This window comes from Mesoplodon bidens (assembly GCF_964165515.1).
Source record: "Mesoplodon bidens genome assembly, chromosome: 14".
Lineage (NCBI taxonomy): Eukaryota > Metazoa > Chordata > Mammalia > Artiodactyla > Ziphiidae > Mesoplodon > Mesoplodon bidens.
The window spans coordinates 43,567,887-43,594,966 of NC_138170.1; the positions used below are offsets into that span (position 1 = coordinate 43,567,887).

The 27,080-nt window shown below is 40.6% G+C and overlaps 1 protein-coding gene across 1 annotated transcript in view; it reads right to left on the minus strand.

Annotated features, from left to right (window-relative positions):
• Window positions 1–27,080, minus strand: part of EML6 (EMAP like 6) — a 372,392-nt gene that overhangs the window by 42,337 nt on the left and 302,975 nt on the right. The window contains exons 25-28 of the mRNA XM_081254742.1: window positions 23,716–23,804; window positions 19,386–19,562; window positions 8,626–8,827; window positions 8,401–8,527 (exon numbers count right to left, since the gene is read on the minus strand). Of these exons, the coding sequence (XP_081110868.1) occupies window positions 8,401–8,527; window positions 8,626–8,827; window positions 19,386–19,562; window positions 23,716–23,804 (595 nt within the window). The remainder of the gene's footprint in view (window positions 1–8,400; window positions 8,528–8,625; window positions 8,828–19,385; window positions 19,563–23,715; window positions 23,805–27,080) is intronic.

Genomic DNA, 27,080 nt, shown 5'->3' on the forward strand with positions numbered 1-27,080 from the left:
AAAAAAAAAACTCATACAACTCAATAACAAAATACCAAATAACCCCACTTAAAAATGGGCAAAGGACCTGAATAGACATTTCCCCAAAGAAGATATATGAAAGGCCAACAGGTACATGAAAATATGCTCAACATCACTAGTCATTTGGGAAATACAAATTAAAACCATAATGAGATATCACTTCATTCCTGTTAGAATGGCCATCATCAAAAAGACAAGAGATAACAAATGCTGGCGTGGATGTGAAGAAAAGGGATCCCTTGTGCACTGTTGGTGGGAATGTAAATTGGTGCAGCCACTATGGAAAAAAGTATGGAGGCGCCTCAAAAAATTAAAAATAGAACTACCATATGATCCAGCAATTACACTTCTGGACTGTATCCAAAGGAAATGAAAAACACTAACTCGAAAATATATCTGTACCCCTATATGTACAGTAGCATTATTTACAATAGCCAAGACATGGAAACAACCTAAGTGCCCATCGATGAATGAAATGGACAAAGAAGTTGTGGTACACACACACACAATTACTAGAGTTACCCATAATTTATAAGTAAACTACATCAAACCAGTGCTAAGACAACACAAATTAAGTGTTAAAAGCTAACTTTTCTAATTCAGAATTTTTTTTTAAGGAAGAGATGACCTTGCAAGTCTGAGATAAACAGTAGAGGCTAGCAGGAAGCCCAAAGCCTTTCTGAGGGAAGAAAAAAATATGCTTTAGCTTGGTATTTTGATTTGTGATTTGTGACTATAAGTTATGCAGCTTCTAAGGTGAGAAAACAGGGGTGGTTTGAACCTCTCATTCTTTTCGTAAAAGGTGGAAAATGCTATAACACGCAAGATGATGGTATAAAGATGGTGTAGAAACAGAAAGGGTTAAGTCCCACATTCTCTTATTCATCCCTGGACAGACAGCCAGAAGCTGCAAGCCTCAGCACTTGTTAATAAAGGACCCTGAAAAACTACAGACTGCTGACTCAGGTGCACTGAGAAAACAATCCCTAAGCTAACTATTACATCCACTTAGAACAATAAAAATTAGTGAATACTTTAATGCCAATTTCCATAAAAATAGTTCAATTTGTATTTATTTTGTATCTTTTATCATAAAGTTGGAGTTTTGTCTGAATACAGGTTCCAACTGAATATATTAAATAAAAATTTCCATTATTACTGTTCCCCATGCAGATGGTTAATCTAAGCAGTTAGGTGAGGAGGAGGTGGGAACATGGCCCCACCAGGTGCAACTAGGAAGACTAATGGCTGGTCAGCATATTTGGATTTTTTTTTTTTTTTTTTGTGGTACACGGGCCTCTCACTGCTGTGGCCTCTCCCGCTGTGGAGCACAGGCCCTGGACGCGCAGGCTCAGCGGCCATGGCTCACGGGCCCAGCCGCTCCGTGGCATGTGGGATCCTCCCAGACCGGGACACGAACCTGTGTCCCCTGCATTGGCAGGCAGACTCTCAACCACTGCGCCACCAGGGAAGCCCTGGATTTTTTTTTTTTAATTAATGGTTTTTTTATAATTATTTTTAAATTTTTATTTATTTTATTTTTGCCTGTGTTGGGTCTTCGTTGCTGCATGGGCTTTCTCTAGTTGTGGTGAGCGGGGGCTACTCTTCATTGCAGTATGTGGGCTTCTCATTAAAATGGCTTCTCTTGTTGCGGAGCATGGACTCTATGCACGCAGGCTTCCGTAGTTGTGACATGCAGGCTCAGTAGTTGTGGCTCACAGGCTCTAGAGTGCAGGCTCAGTAGTTGTGGCACATAGGCTTAGTTGCTCCATGGCATGTGGGATCTTCCCGGACCAGGGCTCGAACCTGTGTCCCCTGCATTAGCAGGTGGATTCCTAACCACTGTGCCACCGGGGAAGCCGCATATTTGGATTTCAATAAAAGACCATATCCCACATTTGGAGTTATTATTAGATCCTATCTATAAATTAAGAAAATGATTTTGTGATTCATTTCTGTGGTCATCACCCAGTTACCACAGGAGGCAAAACTGGGGTTGCATGGTATTTTGATCCATACAAGAAAACGGATATTGGTACCAAACATTTCTATAGTTTTAAGTTTCTAACTTCTGTTTTTTTGTCTTAATGTGAAAATACAAATCTCTGGAGATGGGCCAAAGATGTTTAAACACTATTTTTAAAGATACTGTGGAACCTCCTAGAGTAACGGAAATAAAAACAAAAATAAACAAATGGGACTTAATTAAACTTAAAAGCTTTTGCACAGCAGCAAAGGAAACCATAAACAAGATGAAAAGACAACCCTCAGAATGGGAGAAAATATTTGCAAATGAAACAACAGACAAAGGATTAATCTCCAAAATATACAAACAGCTCATGGAGCTCAACACCAAAACCCAAAAAATCCAGGTAAAAAATGGGCGGAAGACCTAAATAGACATTTCACCAAGGAAGACATACAGATGGCCAAGAGGCACATGAAAAGATGCTCAACATCACTAATTACTAGAGAAATGCAAATCAAAACTACAATGAGGTATCACTTCACACCAGTCAGAAAGGCCATTGTCAAAAAAGCTAGAAACAATAAATGCTGGAAAGGGTGTGGAACCCTTCTACACTGTTGGTGGGAATGTAAATTGATACAACCACTATGGAAAACAGTATGTGGGTTCCTTAAAAAACTAAAAATAGAACTACCATATGACCCAGCAATCCCACTACTGGGCATATACCCTGAGAAAACCATAATTCAAAAAGAGACATGTACCACAATGTTCACTGCAGCACTATTTACAATAGCCAGGACGTGGAACCAACCTAAATGTCCACTGACAGATGAATGGATAAAGAAGATGTGGCATATATATACAATGGAATATTACTCAGCCATAAAAAGAAACGAAATTGAGTTATTTGTAGTGAGGTGGATGGACCTAGAGTCTGTCATACAGAGTGAAGTAAGTCAGAAAGAGAAAAACAAATACTGCACGCTAACGCATATATATGGAATCTAAAAAAAAATGATACTGATGAATCTAGTTTCAGGGCAGGAATAAAGAGGTAGACATAGAGAATGGACTTGAGGACTTGGGGTGGGAGGGGGAAGCTGGGGCAAAGTGAGAGTAGCAACAACATATATACACTACCAAGTGTAAAATAGTTGGCTGGTGGGAAGCAGCAACATAGCACAGGGAGATTGGCTTGGTGCTTGTAATGACCTAGAGGGGTGGGATAGGGAGGATGGGAGGGAGGCTCAAGAGGGAGGGCATATGGGGACATGTGTATGCATATGGCTGATTCACTTTATTGTGCAACAGAAACTGAAACAGTATTGTGAAGCAATTATACTCCAATAAGGATCTATTAAAAAATAAATAAAATAAAATAATCCAAAAAAGATACCGTGGAATATAAAAATGTAATGTGACTATAAAATATTGATTTTATAAAACGCTGTAATTCTCATCTTTTATGAGTTGATTCTTGAGGCACTCCTAGACAGTGGTGTAAAAACTATGGCTCATCAAGACTGTCCCACTTAAATTAGGTAAAGTTTTAAGTGTCTCTAATAATTCTTGATATTGATTTGGCTGTATTTACTGGCATCTTTGATTGTATATATACAGTTATAATATTAGGTAATAAACACCTTTACATATTCAAAGGCATTTATAAAGGATAGTAATTACTGTTCAATATTAAAATGGCCTGAAGTTCTCTTCTGTGATAATAACACGTTTCCATTAGGAAAAAAATTAAAGGAGAATGAGCTAATATTTTCCATGCACCCCTCCAAAATCTACCCTCCACCCTTCTCTGCTGTTCTGTGCCCTCCATGGCTGGGCTGTTGTGGACTGTATCAATGGACTGTCTTGCCCTTCAGGATCTGACTGGATTCAGCTAAAGAGAGGCACCAGTAGAAGATTAGTGAGTGAGAGGAGAATGCAATTGAGGCATCTATTCCTTCAGTACCTCCTTGCTGGGACTCACGTTAGTTACCTTCAACCCTCCCCCTCAGTTCTCAGCTCCTGTAAGGTGGCCTGCTCCCACAGCTACCTTCTCCATGTCTGACAAGAGCTTCCTGCCCTTGCCCCTTCTGTCCCTTGGATGGTAATGACTTACTGTCCCCAAGGTGCTACCTCATCCCTATTGTTTCTTTTCTTTCCTTTTTTTAAAATTTATTTTATTATTTTATTTTTTGGCTGTGTTGGGTCTTCGTTGCCGCGCATGGGCTTTCTCTAGATGTGGTGAGCGGGGGCTACTCTTCGTTGTGGTGCAAGGGCTTCTCATTGCAGTGGCTTCTCTTGTTGCAGAGCACGGGCTCTAGGCACACAGGCTTCAGTAGCTGTGGCACGTGGGCTCAGTAGTTGTGGCACGTGGGCTCAGTAGTTGTGGCTCGCGGGCTTAGTTGCTCCGCGACATGTGGGATCTTCCCAGACCAGGGCTCGAACCCGTGTCCCCTGCATTGGCAGGCAGGTTCTTAACAACTGTGCCACCAGGGAAGCCCCCCTATTGTTTCTTTTAATCCTGCCCACACCTTTGCTAACAGTCCCTTCATTAAGCTCTCCCCAAATTACTTCCTTTTCAGAGTATCTTTCTTTCTTGCTGGGGTCACAACTGACACAGAGAGTTTAGGCCAAGTGTGAAAGACAGGTTATACCTTGCACTGTCTATCACTTTTATGAAATTCTATCTAAGATATTAGTCGTCTTATATTTATATATTCTTTGAATCCAACTCTAGGGAGCCTGAGCCAAGAATCAAAACCAGAAAAGAAAGATTTCTGAAGTTTTAGACAAGAGTATCCAATGTAGTCTTTAGAAATACAATATATAACATGGTGCAAAGACAGGAAAAAAGCTCCTAGTCAAACAAAGCAAAAAAAAAAAAGTTACATTTAAAATATCCATATAACCTTATGACTTTTTGAGACTACTTTTTTCTATTTCAGGTCTACAATAATTTAAACAATCTCTAGTAGTTATGGGGAACAAACTAATGTGCACTCGGTAGAGACCAGATTCCCTGCTTGGGACAGGAAAACCAAAGATGAGCGTGCATTCTGAGCACTAGACGAGGTTCTGGAAGCATGGATTCCTGACGTTGGAAAAGACTTTCTGACCTTCCTCAGCCACATGCCACAGATGGCTGCTGAGCACCAGGATGACCCAACAGTTCACGCAAGGCTAGGGACTAGCTGGACAGGTGTGGCTGGGTCAAGGAAGCAAGACAGTCCAGCGTGCTAAAGCAAAGCTGAAGTGGGTGACCAGGATGCTCGGTAAGCACCTGGAAGGGACTACATATTGGTAGGTGTAGCCTAGTATTCTTTTGAGAGCAATTACACATTTCTCTCAGCTTTCCCACCTGTTGAAAGACTGAAACTGAAGATCATATGGCTTCTGAAGAATAAGAACTCACAATGTGTTAGAATTATACATAAAAGCATAATCAAAAGCCTTCCAGCTACTTAAAAATCAAATGGGTCTAATTAGAAACAATCTATGACTATCATAAATTTTAGGCAGTAGGAATTCAGTTGCTTAAAAACTGATTGATACATAATGTGCAGCTGCCTTCAAGGTACTGTTCTCAATATGACAGATGCCACACTCATCCCACAGGTTCTAAGGTGGAAAGGGATTTAAACCAGAAGTAGAACTGCCTGAAACATTGGTAGGAGGCAAAATAAGTCCCTGCACTGAGTGGGTGTTCCAAGCTCATATCTCTTGTGGTCCTCAAGTATCTGTCTCCCGTTAGTCTTACTGGTGCATGCCTCGGCACAGGTACATAGAACAGGTACCCAGGTATCTGCAGGTATACACAGAAGGGAACAATGAAGGGAAGGTCAAGGACAGTCCCTGGTCAGTAGGGCTTGAAGTAGTCAAAGGGAGCAGTGTCAAGGTTGACAGTCCTGAATATTCCCAGGGAGAACCTGGGTGTTTGTTGCCTGGCCCCCTGCACCTGATGTCTGAGATGCTGAGCATTGGCCTCTCTCTCACGCCGGGCATGCTGGAGTCTGTGGAGCCCATTTTGCACTCCAGGTGGAGGACTCAGGTAAGCTGTCTGCCTGACTTACTGTCTGGAGTACCCCTTACCCCAAGGGCTTGGTCCTGCCCCACATTCCCTCTCTCATCCTGCTTTCTCACCAATTCCCTGAATGCCTGCCTTGCCTGGCACCCCTTTCCTTTGCAGCTTGGAAGCTGCCTACAGTCCTATCTCTGAGGTTCAAGCTTCCATAAAATTACTGACAAGGATTGGAGGAGACTGCTTGTTCTCAGTTCTGATTAGGAACTGACTCATGCCCATGGAGGCTGCTAACTCAGACACCACTTACTACTCCTTCTCCCCTCGCCCATTCCTGGTGTGGTCCTGCTTAGCTCCCAGCATGTTGTGCAGCTGGCATCCTGCTCTATGGTTACAGCCCCCTCTGGGAACTGATGCTGTCAAGGCTTCTTAAAGTTATCGAAGACATTGCTATGTATAGAAAAGGCTTGACTATTCCTTTGGACCCTGTATTTATATCTTAAAACTGTATTCTTCACTGCATGTTTTACTCACTACACCCTGGTGTGGATTATTGTTTTAAATGCCAGTAAAGTGGTGAAATGCCTACCCCTGTATCTCATAACACTATGAACCATTTTTTTCTTTCATATTAAAAAAAAGTCAATGCTGTGTATGCTAATCTATAACGATCTTGTGTGATGAAGAAAATGAGGGAGCTTCAAAATTCTGGATTTTAAGACTGAAAATTCTTAGTGTCCTCTCTATCTTCACCTTTCTTACCTCTTCCTAAATTGGGCAGGTATGAGATTTTTACAGACCTGCCCAAAGAGACACCAAGACCAAGAGAGGTTCAGGTGAAACTTATTTTAGGTTAGAAACTAGCTGTAGTGTTTGGATTTAGGAATGTGATTAGATTTCTATATCTTAGTGGCCAGTCTAAATCTCAGCATGATGAATCACTGAGTTGTAGCCATCAGCCAGAAACAACCTTGGAATAATAGCCAAGTCAACTCATTTCATAATGTTATGTGAAACTGGAAAGGTTGGGTATTTTTTTTTCAAAAGAATGTGTAATTTAGGCCAAATGTTTATTTTAGAGTGGATTATTTAAGTGGGAAGCTTATTCATGTCCTTATGTGCATATGATTTTTAAAAAATTTTCTTTCTTTATTCTTAGAATTAGTTCCTTTAAAAATATTTCCTCTTTGTGGCCACTAAAAAACCATGCAAAGCAAAATAAACTATAATTTACAGACTATTGAAAAATCTCTATTTTTCTTTTTTTTCATTAAAAGAGAACTCTGAACCCTCATAGTAACATTTAACAAAGATGCTAGGGAATAATTAGGGTTTTTTTTTTTTTTTTTGCATCAATTCAATCTTCTTGCCTGTAGCACACCCACCATTTATCAGCCTTATTTTAACATCTGGCACTAAACTGAAGCAGGAGGGGAAATGACATTTTATCTCTTTGTATTTAAATTTCCACCTAATAGTAAAAGGTGATAGATTAGATTTAGTAAATATTTATTAGGCAGAAAGCCATGCTGAATGCAAAAAACAACTTAAACCGCATTAATTATACATCATGGGACCAGGGTACATGTGAACACTGAACCCATGTCAGTGGAAAGAGCCCACAGAGAATTCTTAAACGTCTTTGAGATCCATGAAATTCTCTTTGGATGTTTGAGTTTTTATTCAATATTTATCCTCCTTAGTATGAATATGGTAAATCAAGTAATTGTAGTAATTATGAGTTTTTGTTTGTTTTTTAGAAATGCTAAAGTGTTTTATCAATACTTACAGTAGCACATCAGAAAGCACACCAAAATAATACCAGAAACCCTCTTTCTACACAGAGGATCCACAGCAACAAAATCAAATTGGTTAGGCCTGGAATGGTCAAACACGCCTGAACAAATCTAGGCAGGTGAAGACACAGTAAGAGAAGGCACACCAAGTGATACGGTGTAATGCACAGACTCTGGGCAGAATGGAAGATTATTTTTCACAATCCACAGATATTCCTCCTAGACCTTAGAAGCCTGCCTTCCCCCCACCTCCCCAGTCAGCATGCTCCCCCATCAGCCATCACATTCAGGACGGGTTTGGGCCGCCCTGACATCCTCTCTAGGCAAAGGGAAGCCTGGCCTAACCAAATCTCATGTCCAATCAAGTCATTTTCCATAAACAACTTCTGCAAAGTGTAACCCGCCCTTTCTTCACATTAAAGGCTGTGGGCAGTTTCCCTCAGCTTAAGCCTGTGTGCAGGTTAAGACTCTGTGCATATACATAAATAAAGACTAGCTTAAGTAGCAACTTTGAGTGCAAAGAAAATGCACTCTGGTTTCAACGAGTTCCTTGTCAAGTGTAATAAATGCAAGCAAACCTGGCAACACCATACCTTTCTTCCACTGAAACTTCTTTCATTTGCTGGTGTGGTTTGGTGCCTTCCATTTCCCTGATGCTCACAGCATAGATCTTGGTGGTGTAATCGATGGCCTTTTCTCTAGCAACGTCACTGTCATAGCCTCAAACAGAAAGACACGGGAAGGGAGCAGAGTTGGTTTGCGGTGGTGCAGGAGGGGGTGTGGAGGAAGGCGTGGCCGGCACAAGGCACTGGGCTCACCTCCATCCTCCTCTGCGTCAGTGTCCGACTCCTCACTGTCCACCAGCTTGCTCTCCTGGGTCCCCACAAACTCCCTCGTCCAGATCATCAGGGCCGTGTCGGCACCGCCCACTGTGAGTAGCACAGAGTCGTTGTGCAGCCATCTCACGTTGGTGACGTGGGCACTGTGCCCCACGTACCTCTTGAATCTCGCGTGCTGGCCCTGCAAAGCCGGAAAGTGGCGATGACCCCGCTGGGAGTCTCATTATTCCTGTTTCTGGACTGTTTCATCCCTGTTACTCTCTAGAGTGGCTTCCACTGGATACAAAGGAAACGATTCATGTAAGTAGTAATTTCCCTATATTTTTCTAGAGTGTAAGCTCCACGGGGACAGGGATTAGCTCTCTTTCTTCCCTAAAGCATTTCCTGCCTCGTAGGTCCTCAACAGATAGTCTGTGAGGGAATGAAGTAAATGTAAGCTACAGAACCTATTTCTGGAAGGAGCCTAAGAAAGTATAAAAAGCTTGCTTCTGCTTCTCTCAAGTATCAAATGTGCATTCTCCATAGGTCTCTAGTGCAAACTCCTGATGGCGAGTCTGGTTGAAAGTTGAGATCAGAAGTGTCTCCCTAGTCATCCCCCACAGTGGGTTTTGTACCACAGCCCAGGCTGTGACAGAAGAGCAAGGGCCTTCTTATGATCCTGGGGCAGCAAGTTCAGCTTTAAAACGAACTCAACAGTTTCTGCCACGGATACTGGAAACAATTCCTAACACTAGAAACACTCAAGTCATTGATGTTAAAACAAAGTAAGCTCAAAGAAAAAGGAAAAAACAAAGAACATCAACCCCCCTCAAAATAAAGACATGAACTGAAAAGTCCAATTAATAAACAAGTTGACATGGCACCTTAAAAAACAAAAAACAAAACAAAGTAATGTCCTTTTTAAACAAACATAACCAAATAAACGGAACCCAGTTTATCAGTCACTACTGAAAGCTCTTCAGAGTGGCACCCAGGTCACACCACCCCAGTGGGGAAGGATGAGGGTTGATCATCCTTCAGCTGCTCACCCCGGTGCAGTACTGACAAGCGGGGAGAAGCCCATGCTGGCACCAGAGACCAGCTTCAATTTTTGACACACGAGCCACAGCCTGGCAAAAACAGCTCCAGCAGGAGCCACTGAGAGAGGCAGAGTTTTTCCATCTTCTCAGTGACTCCCAGGGAATACCTTATGCAACGTGGGAAGCTGCATGCACTTTCTGAGGTCATGCGAGGGCCGCTGGTGTCTCAGATGAAAACTTTATTCAATCATTGACAAGAGGCTTCCAGATGGTTTTGGACGGGCATGCTGGGAAACTTGAAACCAGCCCAGAGGCATGGCAGGAGACAGAGGCAGGAGAGTGCGTGACTTTGAAATATTCTTGGTCAAGATCTCTGTGTATTTGGCTGACCTCTAGCTGACAGCAGAGTGGAAGTACCCACCCCTCGGCAGAGTACTAAGTCTAGAAAGATTAGGGAAGCAAGCAGGCAGGCAGCATTTCTAGGAAGCCCTCCAGAGCCACTATTTGCTAGAGAATAGGCAGAGCAAAGTAAGGATTTCCAAGGCAAACAACTGTATGACCACGTGAGATCCAGAAGGCATGGAAACAAAGAGGATGGTCAGAGTGGCTACAGCCATGGGTCCTGCTGGTCTTCCTCCTGAAAGCGGGAACTGACCCATGTTATCAACTACAAATGTAAGCTGGTCTCTTGAGAAGAGGAGAAAGTGAAAAAGCTTGAGAAATGCCTCTCTATACTCCTACATCTACACAGGATAGAAGAAACCAAAAAGAAAAATACGAAGGAAAAAATATTCTAAAGTGATCAGAGTTAGGTAGCAGGGCAAAAGAAAGTGCCACACAGGAGAAAGAGAAAGAGGAAAAAGTTCTAAGTCACTAAAGCTGTTTAACAAAGCTGAGATTCTTTTAGCAGAGATGATTCAAGATTCTCAGAATAGGAAACAAGATCACTGCTCCACAGAACAATAATGGGAATTCACAGTTACTAGAAGGTTCCAGGAAGCTAGCTGCTCCCCCAGGAGCAGGGTGTTTGGTGGTTCCCTGAGGGCCTATGGACAGAGTCTCCTGGAGACCTGGCTGGCACAGCAGGTCAGATGAGCTGTCTCTCTGGGTCATCATGCCAAACTATGCATTTTTGTAACACCCATCACGACTCACTACCACAACCTTCCTCTTCCATTGGGTCATGAAAGAATAGAGAATCTAGAATATGCTCCAGAGTGCTGGTTATTAACTGCTTTTAGGTGAGAAATTCCTGAGAATCTGATGAAAGCTATGTACCCTTTCCCCACATTCACAACATTTTACATATAGTTTCTCTGTCTGTAAAATTTTACGTACAAGGTTCTTCTTTGAAGAACCACTCTCTAGAGCCTTTGACATTCTGAGAAGGAAACTTAACAACTTGAGGGTGGATTTTTAAAATGTATGGGAATGTAAATTGATACAGCCACTATGGAGAACAGTATGGAGGTTCCTGAAAAAACTAAAAATAGAACTACCATACGACCCAGCAATCCCACTACTGGGCACATACCCTGAGAAAACCATAATTCAAAAAGAGTCATGTACCACAATGTTCACTGCAGCTCTATTTACAATAGCCAGGACCTGGAAGCAACCTAAGTGTCCATCGACAGATGAATGGATAAAGAAGATGCGGCACATATATACAATGGAATATTACTCAGCCATAAAAGGAAACAAAATCAAGTTATTTGTAGTGAGGTGGATGGACCTAGAGTCTGTCATACAGAGTGAAGTAAGTCAGAAAGAGAGAAACAAATACCATATGCTAACACATATACATGGAATCTAAAAAAAAAAAAAAAAGAAAAAATGGTGCTCAAGAACCTAGGGGCAGGATAGGAATAAAGACGCAAATGTAGAGAATGGACTTGAGGACATGGGGAGTGGGAAGGGCGGGCTGGGACAAAGTGAGAGAGTGGCATGGACATATATACACTACTAAATGTAAAATAAATAGCTGGTGGGAAGCAGCCGCATAGCACAGGGAGATCAGCTCGGTGCTTTGTGACCACCTAGAGGGGTGGGATAGGGAGGGTGGGAGATGCAAGAGGGAGGAGATATGGGGATATATGTATATATATAGCTAATTCACTTTGTTATAAAGCAGAGACTAACACACCATTGTAAAGTAATTATACACCAATAAAGATGTTAAAAAAATAAATAAAATAAAAAATGTAAATGACATGGTGGTATCTTAACCTCTCTGATAGAGTGAAGGGGAACAGCACTGGAAAGGAAGGGAGGCTATGGAAAGCAATCGGCTAGCTATACAGATGGAGTTAAAGGACACCATCAGGTTTTCTGGGATGTGGTTGAAGGTACCGGACAAATGGGTGGGCTCTGACAAAGGAGAGTCTATCTTATGGAGGCTGGAAACAATGTGATTATCAGGGGACTAATACCCACATTGAGATATTAAACTGTAAAACTGCATATATAAGGACTTACGTTTGTCATGGATTGAAAAATGCCTGGAAGAGAGATTTAGTAACTCATAGGAAAGGAGAACAAGGAAAAGGGTTAAGAAGAAGACATGACATTAGACTCTAACAAATGGACCTTGAATTTTGGACAAAGAGCTACATGATGATAATACAGTCTCATAGGCATCACCAAGACTTGATGACATGGTATTCGGTGCTAGAACACTGCAATGGGATGCTGTCTTAGTCTGGTAGGGCTGCCATAAAAAAATCCACATGTTGGGTGGCTTAAACAACAGATATTTATTTCTCATGGTTCTGCAGGCTGGGAAGTTTAAGATCAAGGCGCCAGCCAATTTGGCTTCTGGTGTGGGCTCTCCTGCTGGCTTGTGGACCCCTTATATTGAGCACATAGAAAGTTCCTATCTAGCCTTTGCTCAGTGTGAGTGTGCATGGGGAGAGGGAGTGAGCTCATTGGTGTCTCTTCTTATAAGGACACTAATCCTATTGGATCAGGGCCCCACACTTATGACCTCATTTTACCTTAATTATTTCTGTAAATGCCCTCTCTACGTATCCAGTCACATTGGATGTTAGGGCTTCAACATATGAACTTTGGCAGGGATGCAAACATTCAGTCCATAACAGAGGGTGAAGTGTGGCTAACACACACAGAGCATTGGAGGAGTGACTGTACGGCTAGAAATGTTCATCAGCCTGGGTCCATGAATTTGGGAGGGAAAGAGTGCCAGGAAAGTCAGATGGAAAAAAAGAAGGAGAGAAGTGATACTATCAAAGTGGTTTATATGGGTTAGTGATTTTCAAATGCTTTTAAATTATGAAACTTTTTCTTCAATCAAATCTTACACAGTAGAACTCAAGAATAAAAAGAGAAACAATCCAATGTAAAATAGTGGACAAAAGATTTGTACAAACACTTCACAAATGACCAATAAGCAAACGAAAAAGTGCTTAGCATGATTAGTCATCAGGGAAACGTAAGTTAAAAACACAATAATATCACACTATCTACTCCTCAGGACAGCTAAATTTTACAAGTCTGACAACACTAAATTATCAACTGGAAATCTCTTACATTTTTGGTGAAAACGTAAAATGATACAATCATTTGGAAAAAGATCTGGCAGTTTCTTAAAAAGTTAAACACACATTTTCCCCAATAACCCAGAAATTCCACTCCTATATTATTTATTTAAAAGAAAGAAAATATATGTCCACAGAGATTTGTCCAAAAATGTTCATAGCAGCTTCATTATAACCAAACATGGGAAAAGCCTGCATCTACCAACAGCTGTGTGGATAAACAAACTTTGCTATATCCACACAATGGAATTCCATTCAGCTAAAAAAGGAAAGGATTATTGTTACACACAACGTGAAGAAATCTCAGAAACATTATCTGAGTGAAAGAAGCCAGAAACAAAATGGTTCCTAAATGATCATTCCATTTATATGAAGTTCTGAAACAGGGAAAACTAATCTATGGTAAAAAACATTGGAATAGTTTTTTTCATCTGAGGGTGGAGTGGGGGTGGGGATTGACCCAGAAGTTAGCATGAGGAAACCTCCTGGGCTGATGATAATATTCTATACCTTGAGAGGTGTTTGGATTATACAGGTGTATATGTTTGTCAAGGCTCATCAAAAGGAACCTTAAAATTGGTGCATCTCAACTATACATAAATTTTACTTAAAAATACTAAAAAAGGGCCTCCCTGGTGGCGCAGTGGTTGAGAGTCCGCCTGCCGATGCAGGGGATACGGGTTCGTGCCCCGGTCTGGGAGGATCCCATATGCCGCGGAGCGGCTGGGCCCGTGAGCCATGGCCGCTGGGCCTGCGCATCCGGAGCCTGTGCTCCGCAACGGGAGAGGCCACAACAGTGAGAGGCCCGCATACCGCAAAAAAAAAAAAAAAAAAAAAAAAAAAAACTAAAAAAAATATTGAACCCTAGGTAATGATATGTAAGTTGAAACAGTTAGGGGTAAGTATCCTGATGTCAACAATTTACTATGAGTCACAGAATCTAAGTGGTGGGTTTCTGGGAGTTCACTGTATCATTCTTTCATCTTACCTGTATGCTTGAAAATTTTCATAACAAAATCTTGGAAAAAATCTTACACAGAAGCTCAATGTATAAAATACAAAAACACAGAGTAACTCTGGTTGGAGCAGGAGTGGGGCCCCAGAGCCCCTACCTTGTTTTCTGGGGTTGTCCCTGAGGAGCCTTCCTGGAACTCTGGGAGGTGGAAGAACACAGTTTGAAATTACTGCTATAGATAGACAGCCCTCCTGCTCAGGCTGGGGATATGGATGATGAACTCCCAAGACCAACACTAAATCTAGCTCAGGAGCAAGATGCAGTAGTACTGCGGGGATTTCAGGTATCTAAACACCTGCCCAAACCTTAGTCCACTAAAACCAGGGTATCACTAACTTCTTGACTGGTCCTGCTAGCAGTCTCAATTCAAAAAATGTAGAAATAGTGAGGAAAATCGCTACACAGAACTGAGTTCTTATCAAATAAGAAGGGCTGATAGGTGACAGTAAAGTGATGAGTCATTGGGAAAAGGCTACCAGATGGCTTTGGGATTAGGGATGGACAATGAAGGGAACACTGGACATAATCAGAAGTGTATATTAGAAAAGGCTACCCAAAATGACAATCTGATGAGATTCTAACAAATGAAGAAGGAAATAGGAAGGCATCTAAAGAAACCAAAGTGGCTGAAGAGATAGCTGGAGCAAAAAGCCAGGGATGAACACAAAAGTCTTCTACAGACAACTTTAGTACCGTTTCAAGAAAGCAAAACTCAAAAACTAAGACAACTGAAAAAGACTTTAAAGATGTAAACCCACGCACATATGGTCACCTTATCTTTGATAAAGGAGGCAAGAATATACAATGGAGAAAAGATAGCCTCTTCAATAAGTGGTGCTGGGAAAACTGGACAGCTACATGTAAAAGAATGAAATTAGAACACTTCCTAACACCATACACAAAAATAAACTCAAAATGGATTAAACACATAAATGTAAGGCCAGACACTATAAAACTCTTAGAGGAAAACACAGACAGAACACTCTATGACATAAATCACAGCAAGATCCTTTTTGACCCACCTCCTAGAGAAATGGAAATAAAAACAAAAATAAACAAATGGGACCTAATGAAACTTAAACACTTTTGCACAGCAAAGGAAACCATAAACAAGATGAAAAGACAACCCTCAGAATTGGAGAAAATATTTGCAAATGAAGCAACTAACAAAGGATTAATCTCCAAAATATATAAGCAGCTCATGCAGCTCAATATCAAAAAAACAATCAACCCAATCCAAAAATGGGCAGAAGATCTAAATAGACATTTCTCCAAAGAAGATATACAGATTGCCAACAAACACATGAAAGGATGCTCAACATCACTAATCATTAGAGAAATGCAAGTCACAACTACAATGAGGTATCACCTCACACCGGTCAGAATGGCCATCATCAAAAAATCTATGAACAATAAATGCTGGAGAGGGTGTGGAGAAAGGGAACCCTCTTGCACTGTTGGTGGGAATGTAAATTGATACAGCCACTATGGAGAACAGTATGGAGGTTCCTGAAAAAAACTAAAACCAGAACTACCATATGACCCAGCAATCCCACTACTGGGCATATACCCTGAGAAAACCATAATGCAAAAAGAGACATGTACCACAATGTTCACTGAAGCACTATTTACAATACCCAGGACATGGAAGCAACCTAACTGTCCATCGACAGATGAATGGATAAAGAAGATGTGGCACATATATACAATGGGATATTACTCAGCCATAAAAAGAAACAAAATTGAGTTATTTGTAGTGAGGTGGATGGACCTAGAGTCTATCACACAGAGTGAAGTAGGTCAGAAAGAGAAAAACAGGGACATCCCTGGTGGCACAGTGGTTAAGAATCAGCCTGCCAATGTAGAGTACACGGGTTTGAGCCCTGGTCCAGGAAGATCCCACATGCCGCAGAGCAACTAAGCCAGGACGCCACAACTACAGAAGCCTGGGCGCCTAGAGCACGTGCTCTGCAACAAGAGAAGCCGCAATGAGAAGCCTGCACACCACAATGAAGAGTAGCCCCCGCTCACCGCAACTAGAGAAAGCCCGCGTGCAGCAACGAACACCCAACATAGCCAAAAGTGATAAATAAATAACTTAATTAAAAAAAAAAGAAAGAGAAAAACAAATACCGTACACTAACACATATATATGGAATCTAAAAAAAAAAAGAAAAAAAATGGTTCTGATGAATTTAGGGGCAGGACAGGAATAAAGACGCAGACGTAGAGAATGGACTTGAGGACATGGGGAGGGGGAAGGGTAAGCTGGGATGAAGTGAGAGAGTAGCTTTGACATATATACACTACCAAATGTAAAACAGATAGGTAGTGGGAAGCAGCTGCATAGCACGGGGAGATCAGCTTGGTGCTTTGTGACCACCTAGAGGGGTGGGATAGGGAGGGTGGTGGGGGGAGACGCAAGAGGGAGGGGATATGGGGATATATGTATATGTATAGCTGATTCACTTTGTTATACAGCAGAAACTAACACAACATTGTAAAGCAATTATATTCCAATAAAGATGTTAAAAATTTTTTTTAAAATATAAAGCGAACTATTGGAAATACAAAAAAAAAGGATGTATTTAGGGCTAGAAGAAAAAGAAAGAAAAGTTAGGAACACTTCTTACATCAGATGGTTTAATATGAACAGGAAGCAGATTTAATGATGTCCTCTATTAAAGGGAACGCTCTTCAAACCAGTAAGGGCCAAAGAGAGCTCCTGTCCTTGAGTACAGACACGTTTAAATGTGACCATAGAAATAAGGTCACTAATAGCTGAGAGTTTAGAAACCAGGAGAGGTGGCATCCAAAAAAATAGGTTCCTGTATCCAAAAGGGAAAACAAGTAGACTCTGGCAAATACTGATTCATGAGTTGATGCAATCCCTTGAAAATTCTAGGGTGAATTATTACACACAAGGTTGATAAGCACTTGGAAAAGGAAATAATGATGACTAGGCAACAACAAGGGTTCACTGTGAACTAACTGCTTATCTTTTATTGGTTGGTTTATTAGGAGAGATTAGGGATACCAGCAACACAATCTGGCTTTCAGCAAGACATCTGCTAAGTTTTAATGATGTCTTGTTGGATTAGAGACAGAAATGTGATCTCCATGAGGACATGGTCAGACAGATTTAAATGTCTGTTACTGATACGTGTACATTAATGAATTAGAATGCCAAAATGAATGGGGGCTCTGGGTGGTGGTGGTGTCTAGTTGTTCTGTCTTTTTCTTTCCATGATTTGGAACTCACACTTGTGAACTCAGAGGATGCTGGAAGGAAAAGTAAATACTTTGAAAAGGTATTTCAAAGATGTTGACAGGTTGTTGGAACTAGGGAAAATAAATAAGATATATCTTATTTGGTACAAATACAAAGTTCTGTACTTACTCAGATTTTAGGAAATCAATTGGATAAGTCCAAGATAGGGGATAACCCTAACATTTGGGGGAATAACATCTACGATTCAGGTGTGTGGTATGGCAGCCAAAAGGGTTGATGCCATCTTAAGTTTGTTTTAATGCAAAAATAAAATCAAAACAAGAAGATGAGTCCTACTGTACCCTGAGCTGGTCAGATTGCATCTGAATCACCGAATTTGGTTTTTTTATTTTTATTTTTATTTTATATTAGAGTATAGTTGATTAACAATGTTGTGCTACTTTCAGGTGTACAGCCACTATGGAGAACAGTATGGAGGTTCCTTAAGAAACTAAAAATAGAGCTACCATATGATCCAGCAATCCTACTCCTGGGCATATATCCAGAGAAAAACATGGTTTGAAAAGATACATGCACCCCAATGTTCACTGCAGTGCTATTTACAATAGCCAGGACATGGAAGCCACCTAAATGTCCACTGACAGATGAATGGGTAAAGAAGATGTGGTACATGTATACAATGGAATATTATTCAGCCATTAAGAAGAATGAAATACTGCCATTTGCAGCAACCTGGATGGACCTGAATTTGGTTTTAGATGAGACAGTTTAAAATGGAATTGAAATGGGTAAGGGAGATGAAGAGTCACAAACATCCAGTTACAAAATAAATGAGTCAGGGGGATGAAACATACAGAGTGGGGAATATAGTCAATAATAATGTAATATCTGAACACAGTGTTTTAGGTCAATTATACTTCAAAACAAACAAACAAATAAACAAACTCATGGAAAAAGAGATCACATTTGTAGTTACCAGAGGTGAGTGGTGTGTGTGTGGGGATTGGATGAAGGCAGTCAATAGGTACAAACTTCCAGTTATAAGATAAATAAGTACTAGGGATATAATGCTATAACACGATGACTATAGCTAACTCTGCATATGATATAATGAAAGTTGTTAAGAAAGTAAATCCTAAGATTTCGCATCACAAGGAAAAAATTTTTTTTCTTTTTCTGTTGTTTTGTATCTGTATTAGATGATAGATGTTCACTAAACTTATCGTGATAATCATTTCATGAGATGTATATGACAAATCATTATGCTGTACACCTTAAACTTACACAGTGTTACATGTCAGTTATATCTCAATAAAACTGAAAGAAGAAGAAACAAAAAAAATTTGTTAATGGACTTGATAAAATGGATTATGCTTAGAGGGAGGAGGGAGCTAGACACCATGTCACTCGGGAAGTGGCTGAAGGAATTGGAGATGTTTAGGCTGGAGAAAAGGCTGTCAGAAGACTGGACTCATTCAACAATGATTCAGAAGGCAGAACTTTGGCTAAAGGAAAAAAATCAACTCAATACAGAGCAAAGCATTTTAACAATGGAGCAATTTACAAATGAATTGGGCTGCTTTGTGTGGTAGTTAAGTTCTTCATCCCTAGAAGTATGCTAGTAAAGACACCAGTCCAAGATGTAGAGAAAAATCTTACTTTGCAGTTTGTGAGATGCTGGATTTGATGTCCACTGACGGCCTTTCAAGGAGGAATTCTACTCCACAAGACTATGACTCAAACCAGTAAACATAATGTCACAAAGCTTTCTATACAGCGTAAATAACCATGATATTGTAGATTACACTACTGATTGCTTATTCCTTCAATATTTAAAAATCCACTTAGATACAATAGATAGATTTGGGGGTATTAATGAGACTGAGCAAGTATATATAATAAACATGCAATATTACCTTGACAGGATATGAAAAAAGCTTAACAAAACCAAAATCATCTCCTGTGGCTAAGAGGGAATGGTCTTTGGTGAGACTGGCAGCATTCACATCAGTCACATCACTGTGCACTGGCCAGATGCCCTCACAGGTGGGCCCCAGCACACAGGTCCAAGCGTCCCACTCTATCTTCTCAATCTTGAAAAGAAGGAAGGAAAATTAATATATTTTCATAAAACCTAGAGATCTTTTTGTTTTATTTAAAAGAAACAAATAGAGGCTGAATAGTTCTAAATTATGACTTTGCCAACACCAAGCATTTGTTGTATGCTGCGGTGCCTAAGTTCTCAGCTGCATTTTTAAAGTGGTATATGCATTGTCTCAATAACACTGTAGTCACACCTCCATATATGTTCCCCTAGATAAAGTGAACATGTTGGAATTATGGACACCTGACAATGCCAAAGGTTTTTAGTTCTTACCTAGACATTTATCATTGTATATGCCATAAGCTAGATCAGGGTTTCTCAGCATCAGCCCTATTGACATTTTAGGAGGGATAATTCTTTATTGTCAGGGGCTGTCCTTTTTAGCAGCATCCCTGTCCTCTACCTACTGGATGCCAGTAGCACCACCTCCCCAGGTTGTCCCCAGACATTGTCAAATATCCCTGGGAGAGGGGGCAAATTGATCCCAATTGAGAACCACTGAGCTGGATTGATCGATGGGGCTGATCATTTAGCAAATTATTTTAAAAAGTCACAGGACATAACTTTTTAAAGGGCTGCTTCCTTGGAGGAAAGAGTAATAAGATTCTGCAGTAATAAGATTCTTAATATTCTTTATGCTCTAGAGAGACCATCTTTAAAACTGGAGAAGCTGTTCATATTGTATTGCCACGAATATACATTTTATCCTTTAACACTTGTCTGAAATTCTCAAACAGAGGATTTGCAATTCATGTAGGTTAGATTCTGATAAAATTGAGGATTTTCTTTCCTTTTTTGAAAAAGAAAACAGTAACAATAACACTTTGTTATTAGACTTTCCTGGGGGATTTGATCTCATTTACTTTCATTCAAGATCTGCTAATATACCTTGACGTTACGGTTTCTTTACATTAAGCACTTTAAAGCACTGGTTAAGAGGGTATAAAACATCATTAGAGAATTGTAGCTAAAATTAAAGGCCAGATTGCTCTCTTTGAATCTGGAAACTGCTTTCTGGTGCACGTTGTTAACACACCTCGCCTCCATTTCTGTTGTTTTCTGCTTGGTACCACTGCCTAGAAGGGAAATGACAAGATAAAGATGCAGCCAGGATTTTAGTCACAACGTGGGGAGGTGCTATACATATTTGGTCACTCAAATTTCTCCTCATTTAATATTCTGTGGTTCTTCTGGACACATGCAGAATTGGAACCAAAAAGCTGTGGTTCACCCAGTGACTTGGGGTGCCTGAGGCAAGGTCACAGACTTAGGTGACGTGAAGTGGTTCCCCAACAATTACCTCAGTTTTCTGAGGTGCAAGTGGAGTCTCCCCAACTCCTTATGACATCTTCAACTGACCATCACAGGAAAAGAAGCAGGGAACCTCCCCTCTAGTTCTAGAAACAGGCTTTCTGGCCACTGACTCCCTTACAGATACAAGATTCCATTTCTGACACCTTCCTTGCCCATCCCCAATGCCACCTCCCTGGGTGGCACCTTTCCTGGCCTCATTATATAGGGAGGAATGGGCAGTGAGCTGGTATTTGATCACCCTACAGTCACCCCGACAGAACACCCTTGGCCAGATCTGGACACTGTGCTCTCCAGGGGAAGCATGTCTAACTTGCGGGAAGCTATAGAAATCGCATTTTAAATGGAGCATTAGGGGCTTCCCTGGAGGCGCAGTGGTTGAGAGTCCGCCTGCCGATGCAGGGGACGTGGGTTCGTGCCCCGGTCCGGGAAGATCCCACATGCCGTGGAGCGGCTGGGCCCGTGGGCCATGGCCGCTGAGCCTGCGCGTCCGGAGCCTGTGCTCCGCAGCGGTGGGGGGGCCACAACAGTGAGAGGCCCGCGTACCACACACACAAAAAAATGGAGCATTAGGAGTGATCCCTATAACTATACTCAATATCCTATGATAAACCATAATGGAAAAGAATATGAAAAAATGTATATATATGTATAACTGAGTCACTTTGCTGTACAGTAGAAATGAACACAACATTGGGAATCAATTATACTTCAATAAAATAAATTAAAAAAAAAAAGAATGATCCCTGTAACTGACAAAACCCAAAAGGGGTAAATAAACTTGTTAAAAACCCTGGACTTTAGATGGCAGAAGAGTCCTCCAGGGGTGTCTTCCACAGCACCTTGCCCCAGGCAGGTATGTCATTATCATCATCATTTTGCAGAGGAGGTGACTGGAGCCCACAGAGAGGTTAGTCACTTAAATCCCAGCCTGCTTGGCAAGGAGAGGGAAAGTCAAGCTCCAGAGACTCGGGCTGCTAGTATAGAGCCGGCTTATCTGCACCATGCTGCATCAGATGAATATAAATGGACATTTTAATATTTGTCATAGTTAACAATTTGCTGGGTAAGCTTTGTGTTAGTTTCACCATGACTGTTCCTTTAAAAAAAAATCTTCTTTGAAAAGGAGATTTTCAAAACCCTTCATACTTAATTGAAGAGCCTGACACTATTGGTAAGTAAAATGACGAGCTACCTCTTTGGAGCTCTTAGTAGTGCCAATACCAGGGTGGCCAGGCTGAGGAGACCTTAACTGGAGGGACTCCCCAACCAACAGCACCAGAGATCAGCCTCTGGAACAAAAACTATACACTGCAGAGGGACAAATGAACTCTTCAGAGCCAGAGCCTGGCACTTCAGGAAGACTTAACATAAATTTCCCTTTGGTAGGTTTTTTTTTTTAACATAATAATTGCTCATATGTCCCAAGTTGGCCTCATCCTCTCTTCACCATTTGGTCCGATTGCATCTTATTTTATCAGTAGTATACTTATTTGGGGCACTAGAACAGGTGAAGTGATGTAAAATGATGCTGCATTGTCTAGGCTGGGGAGTCACACACAGACCCCTCTAGGCTAGGATCACAGCTCCAAGGTCCTTTTACTTTCTTGGAGCCTTAATTTCCCTGTCTGTAAAATGAGACTGATAAGTAATCAGGAGAGGCTGCTGTGAGGATTGGATTATAGGTATATGAAGTGCCCAGCACATTCCACAGATGTTCAGTGAAGGAATGACATAACTTAAAATATCCCTTACTCAAGGCTATTAAAGTTTCCCCATATAAATAAGTTAAAATGAAGACTGATCAAAGATCAATAAACTGGAGTTGGAGAGTGAGATCAATCGATCCATTAACAGTTTCCATTAATACAATGCCATCACCCATAACAACTTGGGTTTCTTATGTACTGCACATATATTTCCTTTAGAAACAATGAAAATATTATGAATGGACATGAGTCCAGATGTCTCTGGGAGTACATTAGAATACCGGGATTGTTTATATTACCGGCTAACTGAAGCTAGAGAGAGGAAGACGCCTGTCCCTCAGTGGCGTACCCTTGACCCTTTTTCCTCTAAGGAAGCAATATTTCCTTTTCTTTCATCGAAGGTTATATAGCGAAAAAATGAGTCAGATTGTCTCCTGGGACTAAAAGGATGTCCTTAGTGCTAATCAGGCAATGACTTTTTGGCCATCAGGGTTCACTACATGGAAGCACTGTGCAGACTGAAAGACAAAAGCAGCGAGCCTTTAGGAAGAGCTTTTAGGAAGGTGTTAGTTCATGGATTCAAAAATTTTATCTAGGCTTTGACTTCAGCAATTAAAAAATGGTGTATGTGGCTAAGAGCACGAGGAAAATATGGAAAAAGGAAACAGTTTGCTACATTAGGATGGTCAGGTTGTGGAATGTTTTGTTTTGAAAAATAATTTCTCTTGTTGTAGAAGGTATTTTTACTATTACAAACAGTAACCATTGAGAAAGCACATTTCAAAACTTTACGTTCATAAAAAGCTTTACATAAAATGACAGGACATGTAGAGTGGGAAAAGTAATATGTAGCATCCAAATTGTTAGCTCAGTCATTGTCTTCTGGCAGAGAAAAATTAAGCAGAATGCCAACTGTGCATTGCTATGTTTGTGGTACAGTAAATCCATATGTCCTCAGAAAGGAGGAAACCAGGCTAAGCAGTCAGATTTAAGAAATGGTCAAGCTTAAAGATACACAAACTATAACTCATATTAGTGAATAATAATTGATAGGTTTTGTTAAAATGCATATACTAAATTTTCATGAAATACTTTTTAAAAAGCTTTGTGTCTGACTGTTACCTCTGAAGGTCTTATTATGTGCCGTTTGCCTCTTGGAGCTTCAAAAAAGAGTTGTTCTTTGGCACCTGAATTAACTTGCAGTAATTTCCCTGTTATGATAGAATAAAGTAGGAAGACAATTAAACTCTGCAGTTATCTTTTTGTTATAAAGTGATGAACATGATTGCAACTATTTTGATTCATTTTAATCAAAGTCTCATAAACTGAGTAAATATATGTTGAATGATCCAGAAGTGCATGCAAAGACAATTACATTGGCAAGGTACAAACTCCAAAGCTGTGATTTTAAAAAATACGAACCTCATAAAATCTGACCTTGAACATCCTTCAAAACTAGAAGAATCAAGCTTGCTGTGTTTTACTCTGTTGCATTGAAAGCTATTTTTCCAAAGCCTGACAAAAATTTTTTTTTTGCTCTTTTCCCCTGTTGCCTCCTAGCACAGAAATGTAGTAAAAGCAAACTGCTTTGGCAAGAATTATGGCACTGGAAGCAAGAACCTCGTAAGCATTTGTGCTTACTAGGATATAAATTCTAAATTTGCCCTTTAACATTTAGAAACAGGAAGACAAGGACACATAAAACAAACTGTAAATGCTCATTCCATTCCCCCCTTCCTTTTTTACTTGAAAATTTATAAAGAAATCCAAGACTTTTCCTCAAACAAAATGTTGAGCAAAAATAGTCTTTCGGTCTGATGTAAATTTTTAATCTTGGATCCATTTTGATTAATATTGAAAAAGATTAGATTTCTTAATTCTCCTCCTATCATATCAATGATCCTTTATGGCTTGAAAATTTAAATGACTCAAAAGATCTACTTTCTAGTATTTTTTCAGCATGTTTTAAATGATGGAAAATCTCAAACATATATGGAAGTAATAGTATAAAGAAGCCCTATGGGGCCAATGTCCAGCCTCGAAGGTTATTAGCACATGGCTGGCCCTGCTGCAGGAACCTCCTCATTCCCTCACCCCAGATTACTTTGAAGCAAACGTCAGATATCCTAACATTTCATCTGCAAATAATTCAGTGTACATATGCACACTAACATTTTCTACTCTCTCTCTTTCTTCCATAACTATTTATATCTAGTAGCCTTGAAATGTCCTTCGTGGAAAAAATAATAGCAAAATAAGAACTCCGTGTTACATCATGTTCTTTAAACTTTAAGTGGGTACCGCCTAGGTCTGAAATCTAGTTTGGCTAAACTTCAGGAGTTGCAGGTCTGTTTCTAAGTGACTAATTAAAAACAAGGTTCTCAAATTTCCTAAATGAAACCTGGATCATTTCCAGTTTGCTGAGTTATAAAATAGTGATTAGGGGTTTTGCCTTGGCTGTGAGGAGCAAGTAAATTTGAGAACATTTTCTCTGAAATGGGCCCGTCTTCCTGACTTTATGGCTCAACGTATGCAAATCAGAAAAGAAAAAAGGGAGTTAAATCAGCTTTGGCTATTTAGCATTATATGAAAATGAGTAATCAATATTTTTCCAATGAACTAGATATATCTACAAAGTATACTTTTAGAATTCTCAAGAGTGACTGCAAATAACAAAGGATGTGGGAAAAGGATTAAAAGATTCAATGAAAACATTCTTTGAATATAGATAATTTTAGATATTTTTGGCCATGAGATCGATACTAAGAGAACTCAAAGGATTGTAGCTCTAGGATAATCCTAACAACTCACTTTACACCATAGTTTCAAAGCTCATACTTTACTTTAAAAACAAACCAAAAACTATAAAAATAGCTCAGTGAAGTATTTTCTTACTGCAGGAATGTTTACAAAATCACTTCTGCAAGCACCAGAAATGCTTTGCAGCTCCACAGACACCTGTGGGTACCTACCAAGCCCACGCCCTTCCCTGAGAACTGCCCTCCACTGTGGGCTGGGCCCCTGCTGTCTTGTCTGCACTCTGGAGGTGGACATTGACCCAGGAGCGACCAGGCTGGAGACTGGGCTAGGCAGTCAAATTCTCTCTCCTGGGAAATTGGAATCTTAGGCTGAATCAGTGGGTGCCTTGCTGGGAGGAGATGTAGCCTTTGGGACTGGGGGTGGCATTTGGGGGCAACAGAAAGTGGGTCTTGTGCAAATGAATTAGGGAAAGCCAGCCTGTGCAGAGAGAGGGGCCACAAGCAGGCACCAGACCCAGGAGAGCAGTGGACACTGAGACAGGATGCCTCAGAGCAGGAGAGGAGGGGAGGGGAACTCCCTGGCTGGGTTCTAGGCATTTTCTGATTCATTCCTAAAGTCAGTTTCTTGGGAGATGTTGCTTCCTGCTCTTGGATTCTATGAAATATCCCTATCTTTCCAATAAAGTCATTCTTTATTCTTATTTTTAAATTTAAGCTGGCTTGAGTGGGTTTCTGAAATCAAGGATATGAAGAAATTTTTTAAAAATCAATTATTCTTGTGTTAGGAAGGTAGAACTATGGGTGTGTTTTCCCCCCAAATTTTCTTTACTACTGTTATTAAACTGTATTTTTTTTTTTTGAAGCACAGAGGAACTATTTAGGTCACCACTCCTTTTTTTCCACTGCCTGCTGCTCTGTAATATATAACCACGGAAATATTCTGAGGACAGGAGCAGAAGCAAAGAGCAAAAAGGATAATTTGTCCCTGAATAACAGTAACCCTATTCTTTTAGAATCCTCACATTTTTATTAACTAGAAATGTCCATTCACACAGAATAAGAGAATTGAAAGAGATAGCTGTCCCCATCACTAAGCAGGTCCAGTAAATCACACATATTGCAGGTGCCTAGAGCTTTATAATCCAGAGTGATTCATACATGTCACCCCAGTTGCTATATAATTTACAAGTTAGAACAATTCCAAAATTGGTACTAAATATACCAAACACATCAGGCCATTTGCAGTGAAAATGGGAATGAGGTGTCCTATCATGGCTCAAACTGTTAGTTGGTAAAAGATCTTACAGTCCTGATATTTCTGGAAATGAACTAACAGCAGCTAGAAAATACCCTTCCATGTTTTCTCTCTTTCCATATATATTTTTTCTTTCTCAGGCATTCTGTGCAGGAGCTTTTATTCAGGGGTAGCTGCTGTTCCTGCAAAAGCCCAATGAGCTTTTCAGTTTCCCTGGGACCTGAGGTTGCCATGGACACGGAAGGCTGTGGAGGCTGGCGGCTGTGCCATTCCCCACCCCTGACGAGCCAGCTGGCTGCGGCAAATGTGTTCACTATTTTTGACAAGATCAAAGGAATGAAACAGATCCCTGCATCTAAGTTCTGCTCTCTACCCTCTGTAGGCCCTCGAGGCCCTGCTGTGAAAAGCTAGGCTGATCTTGAGGCAGCCTGGCACATGCTGGAGGGTAGGCATTTTAGGAACTGGGATATCAG